Source organism: Labeo rohita, chromosome 23, assembly GCF_022985175.1.
Source record: "Labeo rohita strain BAU-BD-2019 chromosome 23, IGBB_LRoh.1.0, whole genome shotgun sequence".
Lineage (NCBI taxonomy): Eukaryota > Metazoa > Chordata > Actinopteri > Cypriniformes > Cyprinidae > Labeo > Labeo rohita.
This window is the reverse complement of record NC_066891.1, coordinates 12,551,538-12,579,530: the sequence shown is the minus strand read 5'-3', so window position 1 is coordinate 12,579,530 and position 27,993 is coordinate 12,551,538. Positions and strand designations below refer to the sequence as shown.

Genomic DNA, 27,993 nt, shown 5'->3' with positions numbered 1-27,993 from the left:
GCATTTTTCTTTGTTCATAGCTTTGACACAGATGTAATCATGGTTTCATTTTCTGTAGAATCACTTGGTACGTAAGATGTAGTTTTAAAGTCCTTGTAAGAGCTGCATTTGTCTCTTTTGTTAGTGTCCAAATGGCTCTAGTTTCTTAAAGGGAACTCGGGTTTTAAGGCTTATATGGCTTAATATAATGTAAATGATGTCTCTTACTGAAATATGTAGTAGAAAACCTATAAAATAATTACGTTGTTTTTTTGTTTTTTATTTGCATTGTTTTATACTTATTTTGGACTATAGGGGGCGCCATTATTTCGATGACGTGAGTGGTTGCGCTCTGAGCTACTGGCGGTGCCTGTTGCTATTTTTACCGCAAAACAACTTGGAATACTGAACTTGAAAAATAAAATACTGCTTTCCACTCAATAAGAAGAGGAGAAAAGAATGGGAAGATGCCTGTGGACAAATAAAACTTCATAAATACCCATGTCTTTGTTCTCTCCACTTTAGCCCTGATGCCTTTGAGGCTTCTAGTAAACCACAAATACTAAAAGAGCTTACAAACGGAAGAGACAAGAAATGCTATATGCCATCTTGGCGGGATAAAAACATGCCAATGTTTGTCATGATGCCAGCCACTGAAGGAGTTTCTCAGCGTGGATTTCACTCGATATCCAGGAGCATTTAGACTCCTTGTGGGGAAAAAATCAATAGTACGATAGTAGTATCAATAGTATCGTCACCTGTAAGCTATTTCAGTAGCTGTGGTCATTGTATGAGTATTTCATTTTCTAAGTTGTGGATTCAGAGTTGTGTTGCAGTAAAAATAGCAACAGATAGCGTCAGTAGCTCACCGAGTGCAGCCAGTTCACGTCATCGAAATAATGGCGCCCCCTATAGTCCAAAACGTGTATAAAACAATTTCGATTTTTTCATAGGTTTTCTGCTGCATATTTCAGTAGGAGACATCATTTACGTTATATTAAGCCATACAAGTCTTAATACCCGGGGTTCCCTTTAACTTCCTGTGACATCCAGCGTTTTAAAACTGCCTAGGTCACCAGCGTCTTTTGTTATTTGTCCGTTTCTCCCGATTGCCACCCGTTTCATCAGAACGAGGCTTTGCCGTTCTTCAGTCGCAAGCTTTCATGATGGTTTTGTGTTTGCCCGTATAAGCTGGTAATTAAAGTTTGTCTTCAGTTTGACCGCAGAGAATGTTTGTTAGGAAATTGTGTTGACATCTAGCCTGTTAAACATTACAGTCTGTGTCATATTGTTCTCGAAGCCAAGATTTTCCAAGCCAAATACCGCTTGCTTCATCTTACTTCCTTTTACGGCCTGTCAGAATGACTGAGAATGTCTCGAATTTAGGAAATTGTGGGTTATAGCCCATTAAATTCTCCAAGGTTTCTTAATTAAATCCTCTTTTATGATGTGCGTCTCTGTTTGTCAGCGCGTATTTCTCTCCGTCTGCTCCTTTTCCATGTGTCTAGATTAATTTTGTATGACACAGTTTAGCGTTACACTATCCTCCTTTCACATTGCTCAATGACCTGATGAGGTTGGGCCGCACAGCCTGGGAACGCGTGGTTTATTTTCAGCGCTTTCCTTCTGATGTCCGCCGCTTGCCAGCAGCTTTGAAGGCAGGCTTTAATTGAACTCTTTGATTAGCCAGAAATCAATAAAACATAATTTATACTTGCCCCGTAATTTGTAAAATCTCAGCAAATATATTAACGCTAACAGAACGGCAAGTACAGATCTGTAATTCCTAGTTTTGCCGTAGCCTGCTGAACTGTGTCATTATATGTGCGCCCGACACGATGATGGAAATATGACAGGATTTTAATTATAGCGTAGCCGTGTTTTTAAAGAGCATGGAAGGAGATCTGTGACACCAGTTTGGCTTGCGCTTTGTAATTACTTCCGTTTGATGTGAAGGTTCTCCTTGGCGGCAGATACGAAGTGGAGCAGACACGCCGCCGAGAAGTATAGCATGTGATGGAAAGAGAGAGACTCGCCATACGAGTGACGATCAGGTCGAATCAGCGGCTGCCATCCCCCGTCAGCCCTCTCGAACGCACACGCGCACGTCCCCCTCTGCCTCCAATGTCACTTTCAAGGCATAATTACTCCAAGTTGTGTTGATTAGTCTAAGAAGCAATTATGCCAGTTTTTCCGCTGCAAATGAGGAGACATGATGGCCTCCTGATTGACAGGAAACATCTCTGCTTTAATAAGTAAATGACTATGGTAATGCAGGTACAGAGAGCCTTTGATATGTCAGCATCTTTCTCGTCGCAGGCCCTGTCCCTGTGATTTTAATGAACAGGAGTGGGACTAAAGCCCTGCGTTTCTGACTCCCAGGATCTGTCAGGAGGCAGGACGGCACGCAGGACCGACCGGCAGGCGGCATTTCGTTTGGAAACGCCTAGCGCTGACAGCGGCTCCTCTGATTTCTGGGAGCGTTTGATCAAATGAATAAGGCAAAAAAAGAAAAGAGCGTCTCCACGGTGCACTGCGAAAGCCAAATTTTTCTAGTTGTACCTCTTTGAAGTGCATGATTATGTTTGGAAGTCTGGAAATCAGAGAAAAATGCGATGTAATTGACACATTGGGACTGTTCTTTATCTGCCTGCGCAGTAAGTTATTAGCTGTTAATTCATCTGCCAACTCCCCTGCAGCGCCCGTTATTTGTTTAAATGGAGGGATTCCCATGGTGCATTTGTAACTACACTGCTGAAATGCTCCTCTCTATAATTATTTAACATTACACGCTGACTTATAGTGGTTATCGGTGCTGGAATATTAACATGGGAAGAGGCGAGGCTGTTTAATCACGACTGAGACTTTGGGCCAGGGTTGTGTTCAGGAGCGCATGGGTTTGCTAAGATCTGCTTTTGAATGCTATGGCAAATGTTCAGTTCCTCGCGCAATAAAACATAACATTTGGCCTCATTTGAAGGTGTTGGACACATCTCTTGTCCTCCTCTGATGGTCCCCTGCTTCCCATCCAGTAGATGCAACAAGATGTCAGCTTTGCTCCACTCTTTTTAAATTCACCTCATAGTACTGTACTCTACTTTAGCCTAGTCTTGTCTTGTAGGAGTACCTGGTTCTTTACCGAAGTTTAGTCTAGTCCAGGCGTGTTAAAACATGGCTTAAAGAAGCCACAGGGAACCACAAGGGGGGTGCTGTTTATTTTATTTATTAATTAGTTTGTTTATATAATAGAGATACAGCATAATGAACTTCAGCATAAAAATACGAAATGTTAACATGCCGGTTTATAGTAACATTGCTGAAATGAAATATAGAAAAAATTACAAAATGCGTATTTAAAAAGGTAAGTGTATAACTGTATGTTTAAGATATTAATTAAGTACTACTACTACTACTACTAATAGCATAGTGCTGTCAAATCGATTAATCACATCCAAAATAAAAGTTTGTGTTTGCATAATATATTGTTTGCTGTGTATATTTATATGTATAGAAATACACACAAATACATTCATATATTTAAGAAGACTTAAGATATGAAATATTTTTTTATACATGTACACAGATTTTTTAACTTTTTTGGATGTGATTAATCACAATTAATCGATTTGACGGCACTAAAATAGTGATAATAATTATAATAATAATTATTATTATTATTATATTTTTAAATAAATTTTTTAATAAACTGTATAATTGTGTACTTAAGACTTAAGATATATATTTTTTTAATAAATATACACAGTAAAAACATAATGTAAACGCAAACTTTTATTTTGGATGCGATTAATGGATCTGACAGCACTAAAATAGTGATAGTAATAATTATATTTTTAAATATAATGTAAAAATACATTTTTAAAGTTTTTAGAAAGATGTGTAAATGTGTACTTAAGACTTAAGATATTATTTTTTTTATAAATATACACAGTACACGCATACACACACATTATGTAAACACAAACGTTTATTTTGGATGTGATTCATCGCAATTAATTGATCTGACAGCACTATAAGAGTAATAATAATAGCAATTTTTTTTTAAATACATTTTTAATAAACTGTATAACTGTGTACTTAAGTCTTAAGATATTAAATATTTTTATGACTATACACCATACACACACATTATGTAAACACAAACTTTTATTGTGTATGTGATTACTCCCGATTAGTTGATTTGACAGCACTAAAATAGTGATAATATTAATTATTATATTTTAAATACATATTTAATAAACTGTATAAATGTGTACTTAAGATATTACATATTTTTTTTTAAATATACACAGTACACACACATATATCATGTAAAAGCAGACTTTTATTTTGGATGTGATTAATCACGATTAGTTTATCTAACAGCACTATAATAGTAATGATAATAATTATTTTTTAAAATAAATTTTTGATAAACTGTATAAATGTGTGCTTGAGACTTAAGATATTAAATATTTTTTATGAATATACACTGTACACACGCATATATTATGTAAACGCAAACTTTTATTTTAGTTGTGATTAATCCAGATTAATCGATTTGACTTAAATAGTGATAATAATAATAATTTTTATTGTATTTTAAAACAAATAGTACATTGTATAAATGTGTACTTAAGACTTAAGATATTATTTTTTTTTTTTATCAAATATACACAGTACACACACATGTATTAAGTAAACGCAAACTTTTATTTTGGATGTGATTAATCAATTTGACAACACTAAAATAGTAATAATAATAATAATAATAATTATTATTATTATTATTATATTTGTAAATGTTTTTTTTTATAATTTTTAAAAATATTTATATATTTTTTAACTCTATAATTATGTATTTACAATTGAAATATTGAATTATTTATTACATGAACTGGTAAGTTCTGGTAATGTAATTAATTTAGTTGTCTTTTGCATAATTTTGCATTTTCTCACACAGTATAAATGCAGAAATCTTGGCATCAACCAGCTGGAAAACCCCTGGCCTAGTCTACTTTACTCCAGTGTAGTCTATTTTACTATCATTTAGTGTTGTGTACTCTACTCCAGTGCACTCTAGAGTCCAGTGTACTGCAGTCTTGTCTACTATGCTTTACTCCAGTTCTCAGTGTACTGTACTCTAATCTACTCTAGTCATCTTTGCTCTACTCTAAAAGGATTCCCATCCAAGCCCGCCTGCCGACACAGCCTTTTATATATTATTCCACACTTTTTATTCTTATTGTAGGTAGCCACTTTATGGATTAGTTCATAAACAGGAAGGCCGCCCCTCGAATAACCTCCGCGGGCGCACACGCGTGTACCGCCGCATAAATGTAATAGAATCATTTGCACCAGCACTCTCAATCCCGTTCCGTAATTTATGCGGATTGAATAAGTGCCGTATTGTGGAAAAGCGCGAGTGGACCAAACACTCATTTGTCACCTCTAATAAATGTTGGAATGTAAATTATGAAGTTATGCTTCAGATGTAAATGCACTTTGTTTCAGTCTCTTAATGCAGAGGCCCCCTCGCCAATACATTAAGAGAGTGAGTGAGGTCGGCGGAGAGAGAACATAAAAATTCAGTCTGTTTTCACAATCAATAATAAGCTCAAAAAGGCTCAGATGGAGGAACATTATGAAATATTTGAAGTCGACTTCATAAATTATTGCTGGAAAACTGGCATGTACACTAAAATGTAAATACATTAATGTTATTAATAATGAAGTGACTAATAGTTCTATCAAGACTGTAATAGCTGTTTAATAGAACGTGACAGCAAGAATATATTGCACTTCGCTCTCTGAGATGGGACCGCGTGCGACATTTATCAGCGCTCGTTCAAATACACTATTTTGATTATTTTGTTCGACTAATTGCCCGCCCCCCCTTCAAACCCAACATCTTGCCCCCTCAAAGGGAGAAAACCAGTAATAGATATTAATTAATACGTGTCACTTTTAACCAGTTTGATGAAAAATAATGTGGAGAAGATGCTAATAGGCTTCTTGTTTCTCTCTGTGTGGCGCTGGGAGATTACAGCTTTAACAAGCCAATCAGGAATCAGTCAAGTGAGCTGCATTATGGCATATAAAAGTTCTTCTAGAGTGAACGAGCTCTGTAAACGTACAGGAAGTCGTGGAAAAACGGTAATATGACCATTTGCGGTTGTTGTGATGTGCATGTGTTTTGATATGAGGGTGTGCAGGCACCTGTTGCTGCCCCTTTTGTGAGCACTAGGGGCTGCTGGAGACTGTATTATAGATCTGTACCTGCTTCCCTCAGAGTAAATCCCCTCCGAGGGCCTGTAACTATGCATTTTATAGGTCTCAAAAGGACAAAGGCGCTGCTTGAACTTGCTTATATAAAATCGCAGTTGCCTCTGGGCTCTAGTAAGCGCAGTATTGTTGATGACGACTATTTGCCGTACCGACTGAATCAGGTGTGCAGTACGATGAAAAAAGTACTTCGGTGTCCGTCTGAGGACTCGCATGTATCCGTTTAAACCACCGTTTTTATTCTTTATATCAACAGGAGCCCAGTCTTAGATTAGTGCTGTATTATTAACACTTCTCACAAGTCAGACGAACAGTGAGAAACAGGAACCCGCATGTATCTGCTAGCTGCTGGCAGCCCTGCCAAACACCTGGACCAGCGGCCCGAGGGCTTTAAGTGTTGTGACAACAAGAGAATGGCAGACAGGCCTAAACACTCAGTATAGGCGGTAAGTGTGGCACATGTCACCATTTTGGGTGGGCTGCCTTCTTAAACAGCGACGGTTACTTCTGCAGAGAAAACAGGTTGTGAGAGTTGTAAGCAGCCTTTTTGTCTAACATTAAATGTATGACTTGAAAAATATAGATTGTTGCTGAAAATCATAATTTACTCTTTCTCATTTTGATTAAAAAAAATCATGACTTATTTTCTATCATCACAAAAGGACAAATTTTAAAGAATGTGTTGGTTATTTTTCCCCCATGAAATTACAATAAATAGGCACTAAAGAATTTTTGCTTCAGAAAAGATGAAAAGAGTCAAAAGTGACAGTACAGACATTTCTGATATTGCAAAAGATTCATGTTTTAAATAAATACTGTTCTTTTGAACTTTCTTTTCATGGTTCCACAAAAATATTAAGTAGCACAACTGTTTTAACATTAAAAAAACGAATTAATTTTAAGAAATGTTTCTTGAGCACCAACTCAGCACATTAGAATGATTTCTGAAGAGTCATGTGACACTGAAGACTGCTAAAAATTTAGCTTTTCCATTACAGAATAAATTACATTTTAAAATATATTAAAACAGAAAACATTTACTTTAAATTGTAATAATATTTTACAATATTATGTTTTTTTTACAGTATTTTTAATCAAATAAATGCAGTCTTGGTGAGCATAAGGGACTTTTTTCGAAACATTATAAAAAAAAAAATTCTTACCAACCCTGAACTTTTGTACCGTAGTGTATGATCGTGATTTTTAATTATTATTATGTAATTCTCAGCATGTCAAAGATGTCTTTGAGATGAGATTGACTTTGATTATCTGAAAATTTTAATTACATTTTCAAATATCTACTAATGCACGTCTTATTTTAAATTGTAGTAGTATTACTTTGTATTCTTTAAAAAAAAAAAAAAATTATTCAGTGTATTCAGCCTAGGTGAGCATAAGAAAAATGTCCCTGACCTTTTGAACGGTAGTGTGTTTTCTCAATTATGATTCAATAAGCTTTATTCAACGTGCTTGAAAAAAATCCTTCAAACCATTTTGAAATTGAAATTTATAAATCACATGAAAGCTGAATAAATAAGCTTTCCATTGATGTGTGGTTTGTTAAGATAGGACAATATTTAAAAAGCTGGATGGTACAAAAAAATTGAAATATTGAGAAAGTCATCTTTAAAGTTGTCCAAATAAAGTTCTTAGCAATGCGTACTACTAATCAAAAATTCATGTTCTAGAGCCGATGCATTTTGTATCCCAAAGACGAAATAAAGAGACACACAGTTTAGAACAGCAGGAAGTGTAAATTAATGCCAGAATTTTAGTTTTTGCATGAACTATTCCTTTAAAGGAGTTGAGGAGAGAGCAAGAGAGAAGGACAACAGTCCCGTGGGACTCAGCAGAGAGGTATTGTCATGTGTTTTTCTCAGTCAAGGTCGGCAGGAAATGTCAGAGCAGGTGTGTGTCTGTCAGTGAGTGGCCTGCCAGCGCAGCCCCTGGGCTCCAACACGCCATGCTGTGACACTGGAGCAGGACTCACACTCACACACACACACGTCTAGATCCTCATGCCCCATAAAGCCATCGCGGGTCACCTCCGGGCACAGCAAAGACTCACGTAGAGTCTCACGTATTGAGCACATATTGCATCCGATACTGCAACAAAGCGATTTTGGATTGTAATAACCCACGTGTTCACAAGTGTTGACTGTTTCACTTATTTACCCTCACCCTGTTTTAGTGTTTTTTTTTTTTTTTGTCAGTACAATGAGTGAGGTTCAGTATTGTTTTGGACCTCACTGACTTTCATTGTATTTTCAAAAAACTTGTCCTTTGTGCTTCACAGAAGAAAGAAAGTCATACGTGTTTTGCACAACACAAGAATGACAATTCTGACATCATTTATTCAATTTGGGGTGAACTATCCCTTTAAGGTGTGTCTATATGAAACTTCCCTTTGAAAGCCAGTCTGATCTGTCAATCTTGTTTGAACTTTTGCGTGTGATCAGATCCCTGCTTGCTCATTCTATTGTGTTTTGGTGTTTTTCATAGTTATTGTTGCTTGGGCAGGGTCAAGAGGGTTTTTACGCAACTGAACTGATTTATACACAGGTTTGAGAACAGGGCTGGGTGGCACCATCGTACCGCAGACATGCTTTGGGCAATTATGCAGTAAAACCTGTACATTCTGGCTGAACCTTTAGAAATGTACGATTATTCTCGCAGACAAGCATTTCTCAGATTCTGTGGCTTCAGTTGAGTAACAGCAATTCTCCATATGAGTCAACAAGCATAAATCACTCTGCCACTCTTTTATTTTCTACCCCATTCCAAACCATTTTGCAAGAAAAACAAAACAACTTTTTTTTTTTCTCAGTGCAGTTTCAGTCAGTGTGATAATTAAAATGTTCCAGTTTGTTTGGATATGCTAAATTAAAACTGGAAACCTGAATTGTTTTATTAGTTTCCTGTGCCGCTGTGGTTTGAAGACAGTTTAATCTCATTGGTGGATTAAACACTGTAGAACTCTTCTCAGTCATGTGACCCTATTTGTGGACTGAGTATCTCTTTAAATGCGAGCTCCATTGTCATCTAATCGTTCTTGACAGCTCTGACTATCACCCAGCCTGGGAGGCCTGTCGGTTCGCTCGGACGAGCCCGGTTGTTGCTCAGCTTCCCTTTGAAGCCAGTAGATGGTGGTATTCATCTTCTGAGATGTTCCCAGAGAGCCGTGGGAGGCCAGGTTGCCCTGTCTTTGTCTCTTTCCTTGTCTGATCTTACTTCTTTAAACTTTCTCCTTCTTACACAGACTGTATCTACCCTGCCGTGTGTTTTTGTTACACTTGACACGTAATTTTTGCGCTCTCCATCCTCAGAGTAATTGAGAGGAGGGTCATCGAGCAAGAGGGTCACACCACCAATTCTTCCTCTTTTTGAAGACCGCAAAACTGTTGATCCGTGACACGCAATAAGCATCCCGAGCTATTGAATGCAAGCCGTCGTGAGATGATAATGTCACCGGAATGTCACAATCTGTCTGCCGGTGGCGTGGCCGTCCTCTTTCAGTGTCATATTGTGCTTATGCCTAATCAACTAACCACCGGCAAGCACATTTCCCTTCCTTTTAATTGTCGACGTACTACATCTCTCAGCTAGATGTTGGTGCAAAATTGTACACTTTGAGTTTGTAAGTGTGTGTGATTGTAGGTGGGCGTCTGGAGCGGCAAGGGAAGACACTCGTCAGGGTTATGGCAGTTGTAGCTGACAAGAAGGCTCTTCCTTCGTCTCCATAAACCCTGCGTTGTGCGGTTTGGACACGAGTGCGGCGTTGTTGCCATTGGTGCTGTTTTCATTTTGCTTCAATTAGCTAATTGGATGTGAAGGGTGGTAGTGTCTCTGAAAATGAAGGACAAGGATCTAGCGTCGGGTTTAAGACCGCCTTTGTGTTTATCTGCGAGCCGGATCGCAACGTGTTATTAGGATGTGCCACTAAGTCATGATAGGCTGCTATTAATTTGTGCTCTGTTTTCTTTAGATTGTCTTAAAATTGGCTGTTTGGGGGTTTTTCCTCAGGTTTTGTTATGAATTGCAGTGGCATTGAATATGTGTGTGTGTGTGTGTGTGTGTGTGTTTACGCCCTGCTCATTTGCAACTCAGAGACATTTTGCACGGCCTGTCACCGAATGTCATCATTGACTGTAAAAGTAGAGAAAAAAAATGCCTCAAATTACAGGAAAGCAGCACTGCATTAAAGAACAAAGAGGATCGATGGCAGTACATTAAACTTTATACAATTGGGGGGGGGGAATCAACTAATTAAAATTGATTACTCTTGCTTTGTAAAAGTGTTTCTGAATTAAATTATTGTATGAAAACATTTTGACCAATTGTGGAGCTGAGGAAGTATCCATTACTGGATTACTGCTGGAATATTTGCGGTGAGCCGGGCTAAGTACTGTTTTTTTCCCCTCACTGCCGAGTCCAGGGGCCACAGTTTCATCTTTCTGTCTCTTTCTCTCTCGTACAATCATTTTTCATGTTTTTTTTTCGTAGAATGTCCAAAAATAATGGTAAAAAAAAAAATCAAGTAATCATTTTTAAGATAAATTTGATGCTTAGACTGCAAGATTACTGTTTATTTTATTAAGTGTTATTATTCGTTAAGCAATATTAAATTAAATTAACTGCCAAAAACTCATTTTTTAGTCACAAATCACATTAAATCTGCCATATGAACAATTCTGCTTTATAACAAAAGCCTCTAGTATACACATTTGACACTTTGTCCAAAATAATGATTTAAAAACCCCCTCAAGATTCTTGTGTAACATTTGTTATTTTTTTATTAAGCAGGTTATTGTCAGCACTGTGGGCATATTTTTCTCTCTCTCCCTGAACAGATTAAATTAAATCAACCTCAAAACTGGCTTTTTGTCACAATTCTTTTAAATATTTTTTAGCTGTATGAAGAAGTTTAATATCGAACGGCTCGTTGAGCTGGCGAAATGTGTCGGATGTGTAATTCCGGCACCACAGCCGCTTTGGCTCTCTCATTAGCGGAAACAAATGATCACATGTGAAAGCTGGACATATCTCCCAACAGTTAATAATAACGATTAAGATAAATTTGCCCCACATTAACAGAAATGTTTCCAGCAAATGCTCCGCTTTACCGTGTTCTATTGATTTACATGTTAAGAGGAAATATTTCAGGTCTGTAATCGAAAGTATTGAGTACTAGTTAGGCTAGTGTTACAGATTAGGCTGGGCTGAGTGAGGCAAGTTGTTGGCAAACGTCTGTGTTTGTTGAGCGCATGTGCCTCTGTGTGTGTTCAAATGTGTGTCAGTGCTGCTATAAACCTTTATACATTTGTGAGTGTGTTTTAATATGCGACCATGAACCACAAAACCAGTCTTGAGTAGCATGGGTATATTTGTAGTAATAACCAACAATACATTGTATGAAATTATAGATTTTTCTTTTATTCTAAAAACATTAGAATATTAAATAAAGATCATGTTCCATTAAGACATTTGGTAAATTTCCTATCATTAATATATCAAAACTTAATTTTTGGTTAGTAATGTGCACTGCTAAGAACTTCATTTAGAAAACCCTCAGAGTTTAAAATTTTCAAATATTTGTATCTTGGCTAAATATTGTCATATCCTAACAAACCATACACCAACAGAAAGCTTATTTGTTCAACTTTCAGATGTGTAACTGGTTTTGTGGTCCAGGGTTAAATATGTGAATTTTTCACATTAACCAATAATAATAATCTGGTTCATGAGAAGTTTTACGTTTATTCATTTATGCATTCCTAAAATTTCTTTATATTATCATAGGTAACACTTTACAATAAGGTTCATTAGTTAACATTATTTAACTACATTAGTTAACTTGAACTAAGAATGAACAATACTTCCACAGGACTTATTAATCTTAGTCAATGTTAATTTTAGCATTTACTAATGCATTAATAAATCAGAAGTTGCGTTTCTTAACATTAATGCACTGTGAACTAACAAATGAATGAACAAACAATGAACAACTGTTTTTTTTATTTACTAACACTAAGGTTAATAAATAGTGTAATACATGTTTTGTTCATTAATTGTTAAAACATTAACTAATGTTAACAAATGGCACCTTATTGTAAAGTGTTACCAAAATATTTTACTATATTATAATTTTGTTCATTTCAATCTCAGCCTCTCTTGTGCAAGTGAAACGGCATGATATGCTGTTAATGTGATGAATTTGAAAACTAATAATGTTTTACAAGATTCCCACAGTTCTGGAAATATCATGGAAATTCATAAGTGTGGTTTCCAGGCCTGGAAAACTCATTGAAATTAATGCAGTTTTACATGATTATGTGAATATCTATAATCAGTATAGTTTTTAGTTATTTTAGCCTTATTCTGAAGTATTTATTTGACTGAAATTTGGCTTTTGTGAGTTTATATAAATAGTCAAAAAGAACAGAACAGTCATGAAAAAATCATTGTCTCCCGGATTCTAAATCTTGTCCGCAAGGCTTTGGTTTGTACATACTTTTACAAATTTTAAACCTTTGTAGATCACATAAAATTTTTAACTGTCCTTTTCTCTCCTATTGTATTTTTTTGTTTTGTTTTGTTTTGATGTTAAAATTCGTTGTGACCTTTAAGTCGTCAAAGTTCAGAACATTCATAAAAAAATTGCCTCCACCGTGATTTGAATATCAGCACTGTAATCGCGGGTCTCTGCGCTCAATCCACTCGCAGCACATGGAAAATGTGTGTCGCTCTACTTTGTCATCAGTAATGGCTCTTTTTGCATATATCTATTTATCACGAATGTGACCTTTTGAAAGTGGATTTGGTTGCATAAGGAAGATGGGTAAAGGCATAACTGACTGAGATATTCCCTTTTCATGCACTTTTTTCAGTAGTTCAAAGTCGTAAACAGACCGCACAGTTATGGTGAAGACAGATCGGAGTGACTGCTAAGATTTTTGTGATTATGATGAGGGGCACACAGAACATTTTAAAGGGATAGTTCACCCAAAAATAAAAATTCTGTCATCATTTACTCACCCTCATGACGTTCCAAAGCGGTATGGATTTCTTTCCTCTGTGGAAAACAAAAGAGAAAAGCACATTGTTGTTTTAGTTCCCACTAGTATTTATTGCATGTATGATTTTTTTTTTTTTCTGCAGAAGAAACGGGTTTGAAACTATACTTTTAAGGTCAGCCATAAAAGATCAAATTCTCCATAAATCTCAATAGGGAAAAAAAGCAGCAAAAACGGGCTAAAACGCTGCTTTATGAAGTATGGTAGTAAAGGTAAAGGTTTATTGATGTATGTAATGTCTGTGTCGTGTGGGTGTGGAGTTGATCAGTAAGAATCGATTTCATACAGCTGTTTTAGATGAACTCTCTCTCTCTCTTGTGCACACGCGGTTCATGCTCGACTGTTCTCAGTGGGCTCTCTTCGATAAAGGTCATTTAAAGCGGAAGTTGTCATAATTAGAAGGGCATTTTAAGATCTAATTATAAAAGATTAAAAACACCATTTTGTGCATCAACCCATCAGGAGTTGAAAGGAATCTGACTGCATGGAAACCCGCGTTGCAATTTCATAGAGTCGGAGCGCTTAAAGCGTCCTAGATATCCATCTATGTCATGGAAACATTCACGAGAGAGGTTAATTAATATAGAAAGTCGACTGCGATCTCTTTCTCCCTCTCTCTTCTTCTGAAACCATTGTTTTGTAGGAATCTGAGACCAACCTAACACAATTGGATCAGTGTCTATTAGGCCTTTATTATATCAGGGGTGCTTCTTCACAAATGTACAGGGCAATTTGAAATGAATTGATTCACGCTGAGACTGGATCCCCAGACCTGCTAATGATTTCCTTTTAGCTTCCTTTACCCTTTGCTTTTAAGTGCCAACTGATGGCCCCCACCTTCTGCTGCTGTAGCTCTTGTCCTTTCTCACGGAGCGGTCATTACTGTCAACAGTCCTGTAGCTTAACGTCAGACTCGTGTACTGTCAGACATACATTTTGCTCTGTAACTTCATTTACACAGCTCTTTTTAAAGTTTGTGCATGATTTGGGCCTAAAGTACCTACAGTGTGAATGTTATTTTAGTTTCTAATAGAAATAACCACTGCAGTACTTTTTTAAACACTGTTTGCTGCTAGATTTTCCCAGTTATGTTTTCACCAAATGCATTTACAAAAATGTAGGAAATTTACGTTTACATTTTAATGCTTTATTTTACATTTTATAGCCAATTTATGTCACTAATGAAAACTGGATATGGAACTAGAAATCTGCTTTCAAAATGTAGTTTTGTTCATTTCTTTTACGTTGTTATTATTATCACTAAAATGGCAAAAGTAAACCTGGTACACTCTTTGCTAAAGTCTTTGTTTTAAATATGCACTTAAACACTACTTAAAATATCTTCAAATATCCACCGTCTTTTTTTACTATATTCTCCAGGTGTTAAATACTCCTCTAGCTCTTCTACTTTCGTTATTTGTATTTAAAACATTCGTTTTTGGGGAGTTCCATGCAAATGTCAACCTTACCATGGAAAAAATAGTTTTTACCAGAGGTTTTTACTATACAGATAGCTCGGATGTCAACATTTGGTGGTTCAGATGTGAGGTCTCCCTTAATTTTTAAAGCTTTTTTTTAATTATTTTTAGTGCATGATTTTTCCATTGTCTGGTAAATGCTATTTTCAGGCTTGTGAATAACATTACAGTATATATTCCTCATAAATAGACACATTAAAATGAAATATAAAGTAGCCGTTATATGTTCTGTGAAGAGCTATCGCTTTTCTATTATTGCGTCTGGTTTGTGCATTTTAATTCACAGAAATCCTACAAAGTATGTAGTCTCTCAAAAACTGTCCTTTGTCACATCCATAATGTGTGATTATTTCCCTTTATTAAAATTGGAAACTCATGCATGAACTGATATCAGCAAGGGTTTATTAAAATATAAACACATAAAAAACCTAACACAAAAAGTCGCATCCATAACGCTGGATTTGCCCTTTACCAATTATTTTATAAAATATAATTATTTAATAATATATATTTTATTTGTTTATTTCATATTTATAATATCATGCATTGTATTTGACACTTTTGACCACTTTTGTGATATTAAAATAAATCCTTTTCTTTCCCCTTCATCCACGACTGATTTAATCGTGTTGGGTTTAATAGTTCCTTTGTGGATGTGTGTTGCCTTTAGCAAAATAATATTTCCCTGTTTGACCTATTTGCAAAATTTGCCAAGGAAGTCTTCCTTCTCATATCTGCTAGTTAAATAGCAGCATTTATAAGCGAAGCTTCCTCTTTAATTTTTACAGTTTGGAATTTATTATTTTTTTCACGAGCTGTTTTATGCTTTTAATATAGGAAAAATAAACCAATAATCTGATCAGAATTCACTGGTTGTTCTCAGAATGTCATTTCTAGGGTAAGTAAGATCAATTCAGGTAACTTTTGACATGTCAAAATTTGGTGATTTATCTAATTTCGTCCTGTACTATAGAGCAGATATTGAACTTTTAACTTGTTTAAAGGAGAGTAAAATGAAGGAAGCGTCATACGAGGTCCCTAATAGGACATTTATGTTTCTTTCCCGATCGATATCATCACGTTAAGGGGAACGACCACCTCCTCCAAATTTAAGGCAAGCGCGAGGCAAAAGTGCTCTGTTAAAACTCGGTCCGATCCAAACTCAATAACGGACACGGCGCGATTTGCAAGACCTTGTCCAGTCATCATGTTCACGGCAGGCATGTCTCCAGACGTGGCCCTTAATGTTGCTTGGCCCCTATGATTGAGTTTTCACCACTTTTTAGGTTGCACCTGACACTTGATCATTCATCTCATTTGTAAAGATTATCGGTTAGAACAGGGAGCACTTTCCGTGCATTAGCAATTTTAGCCTTACAAGAAACACTAGAAAATAATGGTTGATTAACAAAGAGTATTTACTGGTATTCAGCAAAGAAACACGCACCCACCTTTTTAATTTGAGTTAATATTTTGCTTGGCAAACCAAATGTGCCTTGTACTGACATGCAGTGATACAGCTCTCCCCCTTAAAAGCACGATCGCGTGCTGCTACCTTATACGACAACGAGGGTGATCTATACGTCAATAAGTAGACAAGACTAAAATCTGTGCAATGTGGTTATAATTGATTGAGATGTCTGGGTGGAACTTGCATAAAGCAGCCGTGTCATCTGCAAAGAAAAGCACTTTTCTTCTCCCTGAAGAACAGACGTAACACTCTTGAAAAATAAATGGACATCGCCCTCATTTGTTATCCCACTTTGATCCCATCTTTTAGAGAAGTGTTTACAAGAATGCCGTGCCCCTTCCATCCAAGTAAAAGCTAGTCTCAATCACAAAAAGGAGTCGTATTTCAAGCCGAGGAGCTGCGATTTTGACCCCTTTGTCTTTATAATCTTAAATGAAACATCCCTGCGCTTGTTTTTTCCGCTGGCGGTGACTCAATTGAGAATTTTCTTTTCCTGTAAAATGTGATTTACTGTACGCCGAACGTGCCTGACATCGTTTTTGTGCGGTGAATAAAGGAATTGATGGTTTATGCCGTTTACGTGGTGTTTATAGAGCGGGGAAAGAGCGTTTCAGGATTGTAAAAGGCGCTTATTGTGTCATTCTGCAACAACTCAGAAACCTCATCCATTCTCTACTAATGTTAACTTGTGATTCACGTTTGAAGATTTCCCAGAACTGAGCTGAACTTGTTCATTTATGAAGCGGGAGTGGTTTTAGTGTGTTTGACTATGTGGACTTATGCAATTTTTCTTGTCATTAGGTTTCCAGGTGACTAAATTTAATATGCCTTAAGCTTATATATAGCACGGTATATATACAAGATGTCGAATTGGGCATTCGCCCAGTTTGCGACTTGTGTAAGAAATTTTTGAGCGTAAAACATATTTTATTAGAATGTCCAAAAATATACATTTTTAAAAAGGTCTCACCCGGAAGATTTTTTAAATTTTCATTACTGATTAAATTGAAAGATTCTATATAATTTTCATCAGTACTATTGGTGTAACCTGTATGTTTTTGTAAAGTGATTTTCTTTAGCATTGTAAATGATGTATTTAAATGATACTGCTTATTTTGCCATGAATATAGCCATTGGTGCTGATATGACTTTAAAACAAATAAATGTAGCATGGTCAGAAATAATTTGTGGGGCAAAAATGGCACCTGAAAATGATAAAAAATACCAGCAAAAGTGAAAATTTAGGGCCAAAAATAGGATTAAATTTTTTTTACGTTTTAGGCCAAGTTACTTTTTTTTTCTAATGCAAAATGTTGCATAAATATGTTGTTGATTTTATTGTTAAAAATAATTCTGCATATTGAAATTGTAATAAATTAAATTACTAAATTAAATGAATGTAGCCACTGGTGCTGATATGGCTTTAAAACATAAATAAATGTAGCATGATCAGAAATAATTTGTGGGGCACAAATGGCACTGAAAATGAGAAAAATACCAGAAAAAGTGAAAATTTAGGGCCAAAAATAGGATTACAATTTTTTTTTTATTTTAGGCCAAGTTACTTTTTTTCTAATGCAAAATGTTGCATAAATGTGTTGTTGATTTTATTGTTAAAAATAATTCTGCATATTGAAATTTTAATAAATTAAGTTACTTAATTAAATGAATATAGCCATTTGTGCTGATATGGCTGTAAAACATACATAAATAAATGTAGCATGGTCAGAAATAATTTCTGGGGCACAAATGGCACTGAAAATGAGAAAGATACCAGAAAAAGTGAAAATTTAGGGCCAAAAATAGGATTACAATTTTTTACATTTTAGGCCAAGTTACTTTTTGTCTAATGCAAAATATTGCATAAATGTCTTGTAGATTTTATTGTTGAAAATAATTCTGCATTTTGAAATTTTAATAAATAAAATTACTTAATTAAATGAATATAGGCATTGGTGCTGATATGGCTTTAAAACATAAATAAATGTAGCATGATCAGAAATAATTTGTGGGGCACACATGGCACTGAAAATGAGAAAAATACCAGCAAAAGTGAAAATTAGGGCCAAAAATAGGATTACTTTTTTTTTTTTTTTTTTTTTTTTACATTTTAGTCCAAGTTACTTTTTTTCTAATGCAAAATATTGTATAAATGTGTTGTTGAATTTTATTGGTAAAAATAATTCTGCATATTGAAATTTTTAATAAATTAAATTACTAAATTAAATATTTTAACAATCCATTGAAATGAAATGATGACATAAATGGCAAAATAAATGAAACTGTGTGACAAATGGATAACACAAAGTGTGTTTTTGTTTATGGTTAGAAAAATACCCCTTTGTAAATATAAAAGAAGAAAAAAGGTTAATTCCTGACACTAATATAGAAATCCAAAAATGTCCTTACCCTGTGAGTAACAACTTTGCAAAGATCATGTTTACCGTAAAATGTTGTCCCTGATGTGTTCTGAAACCAGGTGTGACTAAGGTTGTGTTGTTAGCTGACTCTGACTCAGTTGTGTATGTATATATATATATATTTTGAAGACAAATGCGGCCTGCCTGCTTGCTTATTCCAATTATCGGAATCATAATCTCATGCCGTTCCCTAAATCGGCAGTGCCCCCCTTTCGGTCTTCCGTCTCCATCGAACAAAGTCAAAGTTGTTCCCCATAAATTGAAGCTGAAATCAATATGATGTGTTTTTGAAAGGAAAAGCGGGTCCCCGACTCACTCTGTCTTGATTTGTCGCCGCAGAATTATACAGCTGGCCCGACTATTACACATTCTTCTCAGCCTATTTTCAAAATGCAATCCTTTTGGATTGAAACAGGTCTTTAGTATATGCAATGCATTACCTAAAACGGATTACCACAGACAGCGCTCTCAATCACTTTTTATCTTTTGCCGCTTAAAGAAAAAGAACAGTAATCAAAACCTTTCAACCTATTAGAGGGATGACTTTTACAATTGAATCACAGGGACCACAGGTGCGATAACGAGGCGGCTCGGCTTTATCCTTGAGTGTGCGTTTCCCCCCCTATCTCCAGATGTTATTTCATGTTTATCTGTTCTTTAAAAGCACCACTTCAGAGGCCGCACTTCAAATTCATGCCATAATGGTGTTTGAGGAGGAGACCCTTTTTTAATTCTAGGAGAAGCAAGCTAAAGTGGCAGATCAAGGTGCATCTCGAAGGAAAACGCGCGGTGGAATCGATGGAGAGCGGCGCTGCACTTCCGACTACACGTGTTCTGATGATATTTAATTTTCTAGTGCATTAACACTCAGTCATTACAACATGCAGCCTAGGTGATTTGATCATAATGCATTTTCTTCTTTAAGAATCGCTGAAGTTTTTAGCCAGGTATTCTGCCGTTATTAGATACAGATGGGCACTTCAGCATTAAGTATAGATTTTCAGTCCCTGCTCACTTAAGGCTAGGAGTTTGTCTTAAAGAGGATAATGGCAAATTAAACTCCATACCCCATTTGTTCAGCAAACCTTGATGGGATAATTTTATAACTGCTGATTCACTCATTTCCTAGATTTATCTCTAAAGTGGTTTGGTGGTCTGGCCTCTATATACTTATTGGGAGGGGGAGGGCTGTTTTATAAGTTCCTGTTGTTGGCTGATGATATACCTTGGGGAGTTGGAAATGTACAATAATTCAGCCGCCTTGCAAGAATTCCCGAGTCTTCCTCTCATTTCCAGTGAAGTTAATTTACTGATGACTTTCTATTATACTGATGAGCTCATTTCACGCTGCAAACGTAAGATGTCTTTGTTTTTTTTTTTCCTCTCTTCGCAGATTGCCACGGCAGTCAGATTTCTACAAAACCAGCAAGTTCGTCAAAGCCCCCTGGCAACCAGAAAAGCTTTCTTGAAGAAAAAAGGTAAGCGTCATCAGTACGTTCATGAACCTAGTGTAAAACATTACATTTTTACAGGCGGAATGGATACGCGATGGCTCACTTCCAAGACTTTGACCTTAAATTTAACCAGCTGAATGCTTTCGTTATTCATTTCAAACATGAGTGGAATCGGTTTAGTAAAGAAAGCCTTTTTGCAGCGTTAGGTTAAAAAGACAGTTCGCCTTAAAATTAAAATCTTTTACACATCCTTGTGTCGTTCTAAACTCCTTAGACCTTCCTTCTTCTGTAGAACGCAAAAAGAGAAGCTGTGAAGAATGTTCATGCTGCTCTTTTTACATATTTACAATAAAAAGTAAATGAGGACTGATGCTGTTCAAGTGCTCCAAAAAAACTCCAAAATGGACAAAAAAAGCAGCATTTTAAGTGTTTTACTTCAAGCCATATTGTAAGTTTATGTAACAAATTGAAATCGTTATTCACTGAGATTTGTTGTTTGACAAGCCATGGTCACTGTCTACTTTCAGTGGGCCTCATTCATAAAACTTAAATATGTGGGTAAATTCCAAGTAATTTGCAAGTAAAACAGACCTTCCCTAAAACTCACCTCCAGTGAGGTCTACTAAAGTGCTTTGAATCATAAAGCGTTATTCTGTGTTGTTGTAATTTCAACAAAAACAGGAAGACAGGGCAGGACATATATAGCAGCCTGTATATCACAGGTTGGGCCAGAGCTGTTGAGCTGGGTAAAACCGCATTTAATAGCATACGACAGCCATCTCATCCATGTCGCATTATCTATATTTAAAATAGCATTCTGTGTAGAATTCAAATGTGTCCGATACGTTTTGTGGTCTGTGCCGACTTACGCATATGACACAGCGTGAAACGAGACTTCATTCACCCAGTGTAAATGTATACTTACTCTGTCTGAATCATTTCCAATCCCCTATATAGTGCACTATGTGCCATTCATCGTACAAAAAAATGCAAGTTCTGTGAACAAGTAAGCGATTTCAGCCGCAGATTCAGCTTCTATTTATAGTGTAGGGGGCGGGACGCTTTGGATTCTAGAGAGCATTTGATTGGACAGAAAGTTTGATGAGAAGCTGAAGTGCAGGGTAATGTAATCAAAAGCGTTGATCCATGTTGGCGGAGGTGAGAGACTATAATAGGGTTGTGCCGATAGACGGTAGTATCGTGTATCGATGATAGTCAGAGATACGGCCTGTTGCTGATGCCTTTGACAATAGCAAGACGATTATTATTATTATTATTCGTCAAAAATAGACTAGGCGCCTTTTTTTTTTTTTTTTGAAGTGCATAAACTCGCGCTAGGCTAGTCAGAGATGATGTTCTTTGATAATGTTAATGTTCTTTACTGGTTTTCGGAAATGTAAGCATTAGTAACTTGTTACTAATTAGTAATTAGTAACAATGTTTCTATTAAATTATCATGTTAAAGACAAATTAAGTGATATTGAAAACATTAGGTTGTGTTTAGCCTTAGGAGCCATTCACATATCGCACCGTATCAAGTTCGTCGTATTAAGTTCGTTATTTCAAATGCAGACGCGTGGCAGCCGCGCTCATAATGGAAGCGATGCGGTCGCGACGAGCTCAGTTTTTCCAGGCGTGTCCATGCTGCATCAAGATAAAAACATCTCAACTTTTCAGAATGCCGAAAGCACACCGTGGGTCATGTGACAAGAACCAACCAATTAGCTTCATCCTTTCCCGTAACAACACTGAAAGTTCAGCCAAGATGGAGAAACAGCTGATCATAGCTGTACAGGGATAGCCATTTTTAAATAAATTTAGTAGCAGAGCTACAGCAAGCGATTTTTAGTGCTTGAAATCCATTTGCTGAAACTTCCGTGTCTTCATTGAGAGCGCAGGTCATGGTTGCTTAGCAATGGCAGCAATGCCATGGGAGCACAAGCTACAGAGCGCTTTGGAAAGAAGGCGATAGCGGCGCACTTAGCTTTTTCCACGCGTTTTTAGGCATGACATGTGAACTGGCCCTTATGCTGGTGCTGGTTCACTTTCTGTTAATGAAACTAAGTAAGTAGATAATTAGATAAATTAGCATGACAGTATCGTGTATCTGCGATCTCACAGGCTGACGATAGGACAATATAAAATTTAGAACATCTCCCAACACTAGACTGTAACTTTTGAATGCGTATATATTCTAAATGCGAATTTTGTCATTTGGTTTGGAGCACATTAGCTCATAAATAACATTAAGGCTAACATATTCATACTAAAAGACAAAAAACTTTTTCTTTTTTTTGATTTCATGGGGACTTTAAAAGACTAAAAGGCCATATGCCAAACAATAAATATTCAATTAACATGTGTCCACCAAAGTGTTTTTAGCCAGCTGAAAAATTCCATGCATTTTTCTAAAAAGCTGGTGGTGCTTGAGAACGTTTTTCCAGCTGAGATGCTTTGGTTGGTGTGATCCATGGCAGTAACGTATTATTAGTATCACGTTTTGAAGAATATTACTTAATATGAAAAAGCAGTAACCAATAATATTAACTTGTCCATTGTTATTTAGTCGTTGTACAAGTAGAATGGTTGGTCAGTGTAGTATTTGTCTCACCCTTCTTCCATTGATTGGATGACTGGGTATAATGTGACATTGAAAAACACTGCATTGTACCCAAAGTTGAACAGTTACTAACTCTTAGCAACCCAAAAAAAAAAAAAAAAAAGCAAATGAACTTGTAAAATATTTTTATGGCAGTGCATCAAAATTCATTGTCATCAGTTTGCCAAAAAGAACTCAGAATGTTTTACGCATCAATTACATATGTGATCCTAGACCACAAAACCAGTCTTAAGTAGTATGGCTATATTTGTAGCAATAACCAAAAATAAATTGTATTGGTCAGAATGATTAATTTTTTTGTTTTGTTTTTTTTGTGGTTTTTTTTATGCCAAAAATCATTCGGATATTAATTAAAGATTATGTTGATGACGATATTTTGTAAATTTCCTACCATAAATATATCAAAACTTTGATTAGTAGTATGCATTGCTAAGAACTTCATTTGGACAACTTTAAAGGTGGTTTTCTCATTTTTTATTTATTTTTTATTTTTTCAGATTCCATTTTTTCAAATAGTTGACTCTTAGACAAAAATTGTCCTATCCTAACCATACATCAGTGAAAAGCTTATTTATTCAGCTTTCAGATGATGTATAAATCTCAATTTTGAAAAATTGACCCTTATGACTGGGCTTGTCACATATGGGTCACATATGGTAGAGAGCAGATGTACATTTCTTTCATATTAACTAACATTTGAAAATTGACATTTTCATGAATTTGAAAGTTTACGCCATTACAAATGATTTACGTAAAAAATTGTTCTACTCGTTTTTTCGTAAGTGAGGCCCATTGCACGGTAAAGAGCAACTTGTACGTTCTGCTATACGTGTTTGACAGAAGAAAGAATGTCAAAGGTTTCGACAGAGTAAATAATGACACAACTGTCATTTTTTTTTTAGATGAACTATCTCTTTAAAGACAGCTCAGTTTTAGGGCCAGCATGTAGTCCAGTGGACTTTGGCCCAAGATTTTCACAGGATGAGATCATTGGCTTTTAGGGGTCAGAGGTCGAGGCCATTGTTGGATGCCCCGGAGGGTCAGGTAAGGGTCGATCGGGCTGCCGAGAGCTTGATCCCAGCTGTGTGGATAAATGACCTATCAGCTGGGACGCTTCTTTGGGATCCAGAAAATTAATATTGACAAACCCTCCTGCACTTTCAATGGAATTGTCAATTATGCTACCTCCCAGCATTTTAAAGCTTTTACTTAATTTAGCTGTTATCATAAATATTAAAGCACTGGAATGCATCGGAAAGTCTTATCGACCAGAGAAGTAACGTGTTGTGAGCATACATATGCATTCACTCTAAATTCAGAGCAGTTTAGGTATCAATCAATATGTGTGTTTGATGCATAACCCACCACTATCTCTCCTATGGCACAAACCCCTTTCAGATCAGATCACCGGCCTGAGTGTGTGCAGGATAGAAATCAATCCGTACACTGTATTTTGATCTTTTTCCAGAGATTTTTTTCAAAAGCCAGCACTGAAAATGACATTGTGATGTTTTAGCAAATCACTTTGAGGGCGGCAGTGATGGAAATCGAGAAGCACAATGTAATCTGTCTCACTTTATGGCTTATTTGAGTGTTTTGCAAGCAGGTCTTAAAACTTTAAAATCAGTCACATAAAATGACGATCACTTCGGCGCTGAAATGCATATCATTTTTTAAAATAAAATATAGTCCTTCACAAAGGTCAGATTAGTTTTATCTTGATTACATTTAAGTTTCGCAAGGTCAGCATTGTCCTTTATAACGCGATAACTCATCTGTCTCTGCACGCTATTGATAATTGTAAATCTTAGCAGCGCTGTGCTTATCTGACGTGACTTTTTTTCCCTTTAGGTTTTATTTAAAATGAAATTTGCTCTGTCGGGACTAATTAATGGTGAAGGCAGGTGGATTTGGCCTACGATGGTGCTAGTAGAGCTGCAGAGGAAAGCGAGCCTAATAGCTCCATGACCGGTGTAGGTAACTGGAGACAAAATCCATAGTTGCCGGCTGCTGTTGTTCACATCAGTGGCCTATTATGACGTCTCTATATCTTTAGCATTTTCCTCGGTCAGTACTTCTCGTTAGCAGTAGATCGGCTTCATTTATAATTCACAGCTGGGTTATGCGGCTTAATATGCTGGATGTTTATCATGAAATGTGGTTCTTTTCAATGTGAATGTGAAATTGTATCCAGTTCCAGGGATTTGCAGGTTTTGAACGCTATGCATCGAATTTGTGTTTTGTAACAAGCGCGTTTGGAGGTTCGAATGGATTTCTGAAAGGGGTCTATTGGTAAATTAAGCATTAATATACCAGTGTGCCACTGTTTCATGATAAGTCACCCCCCCACCCCTCCATGCCACCTAATGTTTGTAGTGTTCAATATGGTCCTATAATCCACATGAATGCAAAGGTTTCGCTATGCTACCTGAAAAAGATATATAATTCCCTATCTTTGAACATACAGTATAACTAACTAACTGACTCGCTAAATGAATAAATAAATATACTTTTTTTTTACAATAAACGTTCAGAGACATAGAGTTTGAAATTAATGAATGAATAAATAAATGAATAAATGTGTGATGAATACACTTTTTTTATTTATTTATTTATGTATTTATTTTTTGTTAGAAAATAAAGTGGGACCCAGAAGTCTTTTTTTTACTAATGCATACCTTTTTAATTACATTTTTTTTAATTATATTATTTTGTTTTGTATTATCAGCATTACAATTTGAGAGAGACTAAAATGAATGAATGAACGAACAAATAAATGATTAATAATAATAATATATGTATAATAAATATAAATTATATTTTAATTATTAAAAAAAATAATGAATACAATTATACACAAGTCAATTATTTATTTATTATTTATTTATTTATTTTACAAAAATGTACAGTTTTTACTAATGCATACCATTTTCATTACTATTTTTTATTATATTTGTTTTATTTTATTCATCAGCATAACAGTGCGAGTAATAATAATTATAATAATAATAATAATAAAAAAAAATAAAAATGTGTGTATAATAAATAAAGTATATATTAATTATTAAAAAATAATGAATAAAATGATACATAACTAAATTATTTATTATTTATTTATTTACAGAAATGTACAGTGGGGTCCAGAATTCTTGAAAACTTGTATTTTGTAATTACTTTTTTTTTTTTTTTTTTTTTTTATTTTTTTTTATTTAATTTTATTTAATCAGCAGAACAATTTGAGAGTTTAAAATAAATGTAATAATTAATAATATATAGAACTAAAACATAAATTAATGATTATTAATAAATAATGAATACAATTATATATACTGTATTAATTAAATTACTCATTCATTTATGAAAATGTACAGTGGGGTGCAGAAGCATTGAAAACTTTTTCTAATTACTTTTTTTAAACTGTTTTTTTATTATATAATTTTGTTTTATTTTATATTATCAGCATAACAATTTAAGAAAACAATTGACATGCATTTTAATATTTATTACTATTTGATGTGTCCCCCTTGCCACTCAAGCTGCAAGAATTTCCCAAGTTCATGTAAATCCTGATGTTCAGTGACTTTTGCATCCCATTGTGTTTGTGTTGTTTATAATTCGCATGAATCCGTTTTGTGTGTGTGTATAATGTATATTTAGATTGACTTTGACCTCTCCGAACAGCAAAACCAGGTTGTAATGGGGAACACGGTGAACTCAGGACTATCATGGCAATGTGCCCCCAGGGTGTGTTTGAACATCAATAGATCTATAGCTGGAAGACTCGGCCTTGTGCTATTGCTATTCTAATTTGATGTTGTATTTTTTATGCGGACATTTGGAGATCTTCGAACGAGGACACTATTTCCAGGTCACTAGGCTTTTAATTACCGACTCTTGTAACCGAGAGGTTATTGATAGAACTCAAAGCGCAAAGCTGTTTACAACCACAGCCGACGAGTTATCATCAAAGCTTCAAGTTTCATTTCTTTCGTTTCCTCTGCTCGCTCGTGCAATTTTGGGTGGGACGCAGCTGCTTACACCCCGAGGACGACTTTGCCGCGATATTGCCGCTTGTCACGTAGTTATGAAAATATGCTAAACATCGGAATAGACAACTATTCAATATCCTCTCAATGGACGTTCCCGACGGGACGATCAGACCATCAATCAGACAGCTTAATTAAGCCGGCATGATTTAGGAATGATTTGTGCGCACGTACAGTTCTGGGTTTTGGATTAAAGTCACAATGACCCTTTTGTTTTAATTGTGGATCGCAATCAGCAACCTTTTGTCAACATGCAAACGGTTTTTCGTTTTGCCTAGTCCCTCAAATGGCAGAGAAGTGCCGGCTTTAAAGTGAGCCGTCTGTAAATTTGCATGTGCTGGAAAATCGTCTTGTGTCAGCACGGAGCCATTTCTACTGAGCCTCACCTTCAACAATGTAATTATGTCACAATGTTGTATCACTCTGAAAGCAACTCGTGCAATTTGAAGGGTAGGAGGGAGACTAATCTAGAAGCAAAGTGCTGAGTAATCTTAAGCCAATTTCTCCTTATTAAATTTCTCCTGAAATTTACCATTTTCCCAGTGCCCTGCTGTGCTCACAGAAGCAATTTTAACACGCCGCTCGGTGTGTTGTTCCTGCAGTGTTTTCCGTGCCATTCCTGGAGTTTGCTCGAAAGTTTAATTTGATTAACGTCGTTCATATTAAAACGTGCCTTAAACGTGCTAGCCGAGAATGACCGATGGTGGTTATGAAGGTGACCTTTCATTTTCACTGTTTATTTCTAATACCTATTAATTAGGGATAGGGTTAAGCCAAGGTCATTGTAATAATTGCTAAATGCAGGCACAAATTCTTCAGTAGTAACTCGTCTTGATTATGTTTGGCATATAAGAGAGTTTTGTCTGTAATCCACACTGTAAACCATTTGTGCTTGGTTTTATCTTACATTTCTTTCTTTGCATTTCATATGTAAATACTTCTGATAAATGCTTTATGATGGGTTTTCCCAATGTTTGTTTTTGTTTTTTTTTATCTTGTGTATGTACAGTAAGCCTCAAGTACCCCTTTGTCAACCCCAAACCAGAAATGTGTTCCTTTTAACTCTCATTATACTAGATATAATTTAGCATTATCCTTAATATTATTAAAGTGGCATTATTACAATGAGTCACTTTTAAACTAAAAGCAATCAATACTGTGGGTGAAAAA

General features: G+C 35.7%; 1 protein-coding gene and 1 long non-coding RNA gene across 2 annotated transcripts in view; one reads left to right on the top strand and one right to left on the bottom strand.

Annotated features, from left to right (window-relative positions):
• Positions 1–27,993, top strand: part of pex14 (peroxisomal biogenesis factor 14) — an 84,163-nt gene that overhangs the window by 11,475 nt on the left and 44,695 nt on the right. The window contains exon 3 of the mRNA XM_051096359.1: positions 20,097–20,181. Within this exon, the coding sequence (XP_050952316.1) occupies positions 20,097–20,181 (85 nt within the window). The remainder of the gene's footprint in view (positions 1–20,096; positions 20,182–27,993) is intronic.
• Positions 1–27,993, bottom strand: part of LOC127154673 (uncharacterized) — a 41,948-nt gene that overhangs the window by 5,701 nt on the left and 8,254 nt on the right. Inside the window, exon 2 of the long non-coding RNA XR_007825507.1 lies at positions 13,297–13,333. This is a non-coding gene — a long non-coding RNA (uncharacterized LOC127154673). The remainder of the gene's footprint in view (positions 1–13,296; positions 13,334–27,993) is intronic.